The sequence below is a fragment of the Phaethon lepturus genome, unplaced genomic scaffold (genome assembly GCF_000687285.1).
Source record: "Phaethon lepturus isolate BGI_N335 unplaced genomic scaffold, ASM68728v1 scaffold6049, whole genome shotgun sequence".
Lineage (NCBI taxonomy): Eukaryota > Metazoa > Chordata > Aves > Phaethontiformes > Phaethontidae > Phaethon > Phaethon lepturus.
Window position 1 is genome coordinate 48873 of NW_010562643.1, and position 8677 is coordinate 57549.

General features: G+C 37.4%; 1 protein-coding gene across 1 annotated transcript in view; it reads left to right on the forward strand.

Moving 5' to 3' along the window:
- Positions 1-8470, forward strand: part of BUB1B (BUB1 mitotic checkpoint serine/threonine kinase B) — a gene marked incomplete at its 3' end in the record, with an annotated part of 13733 nt that extends 5263 nt beyond the window's left edge. Inside the window, exons 7-16 of the mRNA XM_010294331.1 lie at positions 273-367; positions 2256-2482; positions 2775-2887; positions 4158-4255; positions 4548-4600; positions 5093-5173; positions 5412-5496; positions 5883-5985; positions 7050-7336; positions 8280-8470. Of these exons, the coding sequence (XP_010292633.1) occupies positions 273-367; positions 2256-2482; positions 2775-2887; positions 4158-4255; positions 4548-4600; positions 5093-5173; positions 5412-5496; positions 5883-5985; positions 7050-7336; positions 8280-8470 (1333 nt within the window). The remainder of the gene's footprint in view (positions 1-272; positions 368-2255; positions 2483-2774; positions 2888-4157; positions 4256-4547; positions 4601-5092; positions 5174-5411; positions 5497-5882; positions 5986-7049; positions 7337-8279) is intronic.
- Between the last annotated feature and the right edge of the window lie 207 nt (positions 8471-8677).

Sequence of the window (8677 nt, forward strand, 5' to 3'; positions counted from 1 at the left end):
ATAACAGAAACTAGGTACTGATGAAGACATGCAGGAGGAGTGTGTCTTGTTTTTTAGATGCTCAGCTGATGATCTGTTTATGTATCAGAATGGAATTAATCTTGTAAATTAATAAGTCTATCAGGTTAAATTTATTTAATTACATATTTAATTTTAAATAACAAAAACTACAAATGAGCCAAGCACTTTGAAAAGGGACATTCAGAGTATAGAGTAACGTAGAGTCTGAACATGAATGTTTAAGCTGTTAACATTGACTCTTCTTTCCTCAGCGTCCTCGCAGCAATGCAAATTCTGGTATAGAAGTGCCCTGCCCACTGCCCAATTTCACCCCGTATGTGGAAGAATCAGCTCAGCAACAAGTTATGTGAGTCTTCAGTTTGAAATGGGGGTTGCATTGAAATTCTCAAAGCTGCTTTGTAAGGTTCTGACTTGTTTTGCCAAGTAGTCAAACCTCCACACCTACAAGAATGTAAAAAAAAAAAAAAAACCTGTCAACATGGAAGCTCTTAGTACTTTTGCTTGATGGCAAGGTTTCAGTGGAGGATGCATAAGGACATGGGAAGTATTTGACTATTGGTGCTCGTTATGTGGGACTCATCATATTTATAGATGCTGAGTAGTTTAATAACTTAATTCTGTACGTTTACACAAAAACGCTGTTACCTCTCTTGGAATGCTGTTTTCGATAAAAGTAGCCATGAATTGAGTCAGGCTTATTGCTGTTTTCTTCTATTTTGGGAACTCTATAGGATTCTATCTGGAGTTTTATTCTGAAACAAGCTATCAGTTTCCATGACGACAGTGTTGCTCAGGTTATCGAGGAATATGCTGTTTTGCCTGAAATTACCTTTCTGCTTGTACTGTGCTCACTGAAATGCTGATAAATCCCAGGAGATGGGATTGCTCTGTTTTGTTACAGCAAAGGAAAACACATTATTTTTGCAAAGCTGCTTAACTTTCTTATTCTGTGGCTAACGATGGCCATAGAAAGCATAGGCTCTTCCTAAGACAGAAGTGGAAAAGAATGTTTGATATTAGACAGCTTCCTTGCTCTGAATTGCATATAATCAAAGAATGCTGAAAGGTGGCTAACAGCATGGATTTTTCCTGTGGGTTTTGCATGTTGCATGTGGACTGCAGACTAGCTCTGACCAAGGACATATCATAATTTAGTTTAAGAATATGTAAAAAATTAATTTTCTGTCTAGTTAGAAGACTATTTCTTGCTTCTGAAAGTCAGTGATTTCATGGAATTAGGTCTCTTGATGTGCTGGTCTCTCTTAGGTGAAGACATATTATTTACAGAAGGCAGCATCATTTTCTACCAGGGAAAAGGAAGGAATGGGTGGGAACTGAACATGCTAAATTAGCTTTAAGCAATTTGAGCAGAGAGTTTGTACATAGTTTAATATTATGTAGTTGAAAATTTAAAAGTAGGTATTTTTTTTCTGCCTTCAAGTCCATTTTCCCATGATGCCATGGTCATCAACCAAATCAAGTGTGAAGGTGTTGCCTTGAAACTGTATAAATATGCTACAAATCATGCCATCAGTTGTCATCTGGAGATTTGGGTAGAAGGACCCTGTAGTGATCTTGGTAATAAGCCCCCATCCCCCAAAAGAGAGCTTTACGAAACCCCAACCATGAGAAGCACCTGTTTGCCTCATAATCTCCCAGGTGGTCTTAGGGTTGTGAGTCCAATCACATGCAAAACAAAACAGCTATCTTGAAACTGTGCGCTGAATTTTCTTTTGAACTAACTGTTTACCCACATACCAGTTAACGTGCTTTTTTTTTTTTCAAGGTCAGTTGTTCAGATCATCTTTTATTAAGGTACAGATAATTGTTGGAGTCATCTGGATTACTGGTATCTGGAAAACTGTACAAATTCTGGTTCCTGTGTCCTGAAATTAGCATGTAGCGCTTCCAGAAAGCACGTTCAAGCTAAGAAACAGACTGCTACTGACTCCTTTACAGTGATTTTTTTTTTCAGTGTGTTTTTTATTTGTGTTTTTTTTTTTAATAGGACACTTAAATTTTTTTTTTTTTGATTACACAGTTCTGAGTTGGTATGCTTGCCTTTTAGGTGCTATCATTCCATTTTTCTTGTTTGTTTTTTCCATCACAGAACAGAATGTCTTTAGACTATTCTACATCTAGGTTCTGAAATTAGTTATTTTCTCTCCTATGCTTGCTTTTCTCTGTTACAGTGAAGCACATATAATCAAAGTAATAACTGCATGTTTTTCCAGGACTCCCTGCAAAATTGAACCCAGCATAAACCGTGTTCTAAGTGCTCGCAAACCTGAGAAAGAGGAGGATCCACTACAGCGAGTGCAGAGTCATCAGCAGGGTACTCAAGAAAAGAAAGAGGTGGTGATGTACTGTAAAGATAAAGTTTATGCTGGAGTCGAAGAATTTTCTTTGGAAGAGATCAGAGCTGAGATCTACAGAAAGCAAGCAAAAAAGAAAACCGAAGGTATGCTTGAAAATGGGATGACAAAGTTTTCTGAGATGGAATCATAAAATTATACTTGCTTCCTATCAGCATATAGCTGTCAGTTATTGCAGCTATTTTTCTTTCTTTCTACTGGAATAGTTATTCAACTGCTCTGAGGTATAGAGGAAGTAACATATCTGGCAGCTTTACATGTAGGCTGTGAAAAGGGGAAAGAAGACCAGAGGTTTTAGCCCCTTTAAAAATAATGCAGGCTTTAGCCACAGATTGCATGTGAAATATGCATTGTGCCTTAAAAGCTTTTCTTCCCTAGAGGAGATGCAGGCCATAGCACAGAAAAAGGAAGAAATACAAAGGAAAATTGAGGAGCTGGAGAAGAAATTAAAGAAGAAGGAAGACGACAAGCAGCAACAACCGTGTGAACAGGTATTGTCCTAGTTTAACTGCTCTTTTACAAATAGCTACTATCTTAAGTAAAAGTACCAAAGGAGGAATAATATCTAATAAGTTTCTCTTCAGCTAATGCTTCTAAACCTTTTTTTGAAAGGATGCTTCAGCCTATGGTACACATACATCACCCAGTAAATGAATGCTCAGAGACATATTTCTTTTCTTCTCCCTGGCTTGCCCCCAAGCCATATAATTTCACTGTAGGAATGCAAATCAAGGACTTCAAGTTTCATAGTGTTACAAGTATTGATAAGTTATTTTACTTGGGAAAACAGATGTCGTAATTCTGAACATCATCCCTGCCCCCCCCCCCGCCGGCCCAGCTTCCTCCAGATTTCATTGCTGAGCATGATGTAATATGGTGTGGAATACCTTTTGGTCAGTTTACATCAGCTGTCAGAGCTATGTCCCCTCCCAACTTGTGTGCCCCCAGCCTACTCACTGGTGGGGCAGCATGAGGAATGGAAGACCTTGATGCTGTGTAAGCACTGTTCAGCAATAGCCAAAACACCAGTGTGTTATGAATGTTGTTTTGGTCAAAAATCCAAAACATGGCACCATACCAGCTACTATGAAGAAAATTTACTCTATTCCAGCTAACACCAGTACACAAAGCCATATGATTTGTCCCTAAGTTTTATAGGGAGTAGTATGCTCTATTATGTATTAGATTTTTTTTTCCTTTTCTACATAGACCAGTCTTCAGCAGAGTAACTTCCAAGCAAATATATTTTTGTCTGTCATTGCTAGGTAGTGTTTAAACCCCTGTTTTCTTGTAAGTTGCAAATAACAAGTGAAAAGTAATTATTTTAAAGCTTTTCCTTTTCCCAATTTCATCAGTTGAGCTAATAACGTATGCATGCATGCTCTCTTTCCTCCTTCCCCATTTCCAAAACAATGCCTTAGTAGTAAATATCTTAAATAATGAAATACAAAGTGTTGTGAATTTGCTGTAAGCTATGTAATTTCTTACATATGCCTTTAATAGTTGCAATATAACTAAAATCTCCTATGAAAGTTATATACAGTTGTAAAGAGTAAAATTATGCATTTTAACTACACTAAAAAATAAGAATGGACTTTTTTCATGCAAGTAAACTAAGTACAAATAAAAATGTCTAAAGACAATTATTAATCCATTAGGGCTCTAATGACCTACACAGGTTTATTATAATGTTCTTGGAACCTTGTTGCATGGCTTGTGATTCCATCACTGTAGAACCAAAATATGGTTTTGTTTCTACAGCCAACAGAGATAACAGAAGCTTCACCGCCTTTGGGATTGCAAGGATTTACTTTTTCAAGTGCAACAGAAGTTGGGGAGAAACAGCCTCAGTTACAAAGGTAATACAGGACTTTCTTTGCTAGCAATGAGAGAATTTGTGGGATAATTAGGTATAGGTAACACGGATCACTAACAGATACCCTGTTTCTGCAGAGAATGGAATATACCCCTAGGCATCAGCCTGTAACCAGGATCTGTAATCTGTCCCTATATAATTTCAATTATCTGTCTGAGGGATCTTAACTTCTTACAAGTAGCATATGTCAGCTTGGCTTACCTTTTTTACAAAATTTGCTTATGTTTTGTGAAGGTGTGTAAAATATAAGAATCAAGTTTGTATCTTTTTCACAGTGAATGCCCAGTCTCTAAATATACTCAACTACATAAACCACCCTGTTCTGAGGGTAAGTATTTAAATTTTTTACCATTAAGGAGAAGGCCGTGTTGAAGGGAAGTGTTCTTTTGTATAAATAGCAAGACTGCAACAAACTAAAACCAAAAGCCTAGGTGAATTAGAAGAATGAAAATGAGAATGTGGTAGTGTTGAGTGCTTTTAACCATATTCAGCAAAAGACTGAGCATCTGAGGTCTGAGAACTGTCATTATTTGAAAGGCCTTTCAAGCAGAAGAGCTTTTTTCCTTTTAATAGCTGAAGAGCTTTCTTCACACTTTCATGTATGCAGTCTTACTAAAATCTGTAAAAGAGTTTAACACATTAAGTTTGAGGACAAAGAAGGCCTTAAGATAGTATCAGAGGATTTGGTAGAGGAATACAGTCAGACTTAATATATTGTCGTGTTGTTGGTAAGGCTGTGTGCTGAAGAAACTTACTTTTGACCCAAATTGACTACTGTTACTGTTGACAGAGGTTATCCAGTCTTGTGATGTATGCCCAGATACACAGAGGGGAAGTGTTTTTGTAGAGTCTGAGGATGAACAGGAGGAACAGAGAGATGAGGCCAGCCTTGGGAAAAAAGGTACAAATTCAGAAACATATTCTAAAAAGAGCAAGCTAGCTAATGTAATATGGTGGTAAAAGTGTGGTTCATTAACATGACAAAATGAAGCCTTTTAAAACAGTTTTCTTTAAATGTCAGTTCTGTAACTTCCTGCTAGGACTGGTATTTTTAAGGCTGTGTATTAAACATTTTAAGTAACATTGGATATGCTGTTTGGAAAAACTGTTGATAGAGCCTCTTTGTTTTTTCTTTACAGATGTAGGTCTCCTTCCCCCACCGGATCCTGCTACGTTTTTCTCCATATTTGATGAATCCTCTACTTCAACAAATCAGAATAAAAGGTTGAATTATTCAAGACCTAGATTTCAGAGGGAGGGGAAACTGAAGTATCAGATCACGTTCTGTAGCAGCTAAAATACAGTACTGCTTCTTGTATGGATGTGGGGTGGTTTTTAATTTTGTTTTTATTTTTTGTTTTATTTCATTACTCTACTTGTGAAGTCCATGATGAGGAACAACAGAACATTTCCTCCTAAATCTAGAATTATTTAAGCTGCCATATAAACTCTCTTTATTCTGAAGAACTGTATATATTGCAGATTACTGGTAGTTCTGTAGTAAAACGTGGTAGATTGAAATTGTCAGTAGACTTAAACTCTTGAGAGGAATGTCTGCTGGAGATCGGAAGCTACCTTAATAAATATTTAATGCAATGTAACTATCTTAGTTGTTCTGCAGATCATACACAGAAAAGTGCCTGTCGCCCTCTTGCTGTTCGTAAACCTTCAGATTCTCTAACTGCAAAGGAAAACATACCACCAGAAGCCTGTGTAAGGAAACAGTTTATACCATAGCAGATTTCCTGTCAAGGAGAAACCAACATAAAATGTCCTACTGTTGAACTGAGTGAGATTGGCTGGAATGACATGGTGTGAGATAAGCAAGGATTCTAAACTTCTGTCTGGCATGTCAATATTTGAATTGGGTGATGTTAAGATTACACTGGAAATTTTGATGTTTTTAATAGGTTTTAAGGTGGCCAATATGGAGATGATGGTAAGGAGTCGTCCAAATTTTAAGCAACTGATTAGTGGCCGCTCTGAAACTTTAAAAAAGTTGTGTAATGAAGAGTTGTACTCTTAAATGCTGCCTCCTGCTCATCCACTTGCCACACATCCAAACAAGCATCTCAGCTCCTATGTTCCTCACCTGAAGTACCTTACACTTGACTCCCTTAAACCTTTGTATCTTGTTTCCTAAGCTGTGTGTCTTTATGTGGCAGTTTTGCAGATGTTTGTAAAGCTTTCAACAGAGGTGGTAGTTGATACCTCACCAAAGGACTTAGTTACTGCATGCTGCCATAGACCTTTAGACTGGTTGAGTGAGAGGATTTTATTCTGAGCTGAGAACCATTTTATGTACAGCTACAATATGAAATACTTAGCAGGGGTTAAGCATGGTAAACATTATGCTGATTCTGGTTCTAGAGTCAGTCTGGATAACTGCATAGTGCTGCTTTACATGGCCTATGTGTCTTCAATGCCCAACATTTTAGTAAACACTTTAATAATGTACTCATACCTGAACTGAAATGTACTTCTGGAGTGGTAGATACTAAATAGCCTTTAAGTGTTCATGGCTGCTCTACAGCACTCTGGAGGGTAACAAAGCTCTGCTTTCTAGTTGGAAAAAATATATGCAACTATATTACAGTTAGGGTTCAATTACTCGATTTGAATGAACAATATAAGTAGCGTACATGAAGACTGTCAGATTCATGTTGGAAGATGGTGGGGTGGAAAAAAGGGGAGAGAAATGTTCAGCTTTTAAGTACATTTTAAAAAGATGACATAAAATCTACAAGCTTTTCACTGTCTTTTCCTGCTTTTTTCAGGATGAGCTGAATGGAATTGAACCTTTAACTGAAGATGCGATTGTGACCGGCTCCTACAAGAACAAAACCCTTTGTGCCAACCCAGAAGACACGTGTGACTTTGTTAGGGCTGCCCATCTGGCCTCAACACCCTTTCATGGGGTGGTAGCTCAGAGAGTCCCAGCTCCTGCTTTTTCACAGAGTGTCCTGAAGGAAGACTGTCCAGAATCTAAGAGTGCACCTCTGAATCAGGGAACACCCGTTTGTGAAGGAGTGTACAATGAAGCTCTTTGTGTAAATAAACTGAGGTAATTAACAACAAAGTATCTTAAGCCCCTTTTCCTGTGTATCTTTCATTGGTTGTGGTTTTACTATTCTGTTGCTGAAGAAACAGTTTTCTGAAGCGATCACAATGCACTGAAGACAGCCATTTCTCTAGCTCGCGGTCCATTTTGTCTTGAGCAGATTTAAGATGTAATAGCAAGCCCACTTGGCTTTTTAGCATTACTGCTGTGGGACTTAACTCCATGCTTTTTCTACCAAATAACTTGCAAAGAAATTCACACTCTGTCTTTGTAACTAGAGATGAAAAGTAGAATCATCAGTTCCTTTTATACTTGTATGCTTCTGTAGTTATTTTAGTATATAAAATGCATCTGGTGATTATGGCTTAGGTTCGTTCTGCAGAGCAGAAAAGCTGGAGAGAAGAAAAAAACCTGGCAAACAACCTCCTGTTTCTTATAATGGATGCTTCTTTCTTTACAATGATATCAGGGTCTCTTAATTTAAAACTGAGTTTGATTTGCTACCTGTTAGTATGTAAACATGTAAACCATGCTAGAAGGTGTTTGTTTACTTGACAAGTTTCCTGGGAAACCATGCTGATTATAATTAAGAGGGAAGAGCAAGAGTTATTTCCCACCTAACCCTCTGCTTCTTTAAAAGTACTGTAGGTCTGAATTTTAGTAGCTAAGGGAGTAATAAATATTCAGTATATCTTCTGTTGTAGCAGTCATATATAATGGAAGAGAAGATAAATTTTGTCTGTAGACTAAGATTCTGAGTATAAACAATCATTGAAGCTAAAATGAAGCCCTGACATAACTGTCGATTTTTCACTAAAGATGGGAGAGGACTTCTTTTAACATAAAGAAGTCTGGAGTGCACAGCATGCTTTCATAGTCACTAGGCTGGCATTATCTAAACACTGTATCTTCTGAAAGTCTGAATAGTTGATGACTTTATTTACAGCCCAATCATGGAAGCAAGCCTGGAAGATACTCGCTCATCAGGTTCTTCAGTGTCCTCAGGATCTTCTCTTTCCTCTGTTACACAAATATCTACTATTAAATACCTGCATATCCCTGAGAAACTGGAACTTGCTCAGAGCTTGCCTGCTGAAACAGTTACTGATTCAGGAGGTATCAGTGAAAACGCTACTGGTTAGTATTAACTAAGTTTCACTCACAACAAATAACTATTTTTTGTTATAGACAAAACTAACATAAAACTATGTAGTAGGAGGTAAAGCCATTAAATTCTTAATATTGCAGTGACCAGCAGAGTTGGAGTCCAACTTTGTTTTCCTTTTCTTAAATAAAACACCTGCTATATTCAACGGAGTGAATTTCAGTAAAACGCTTCATTTA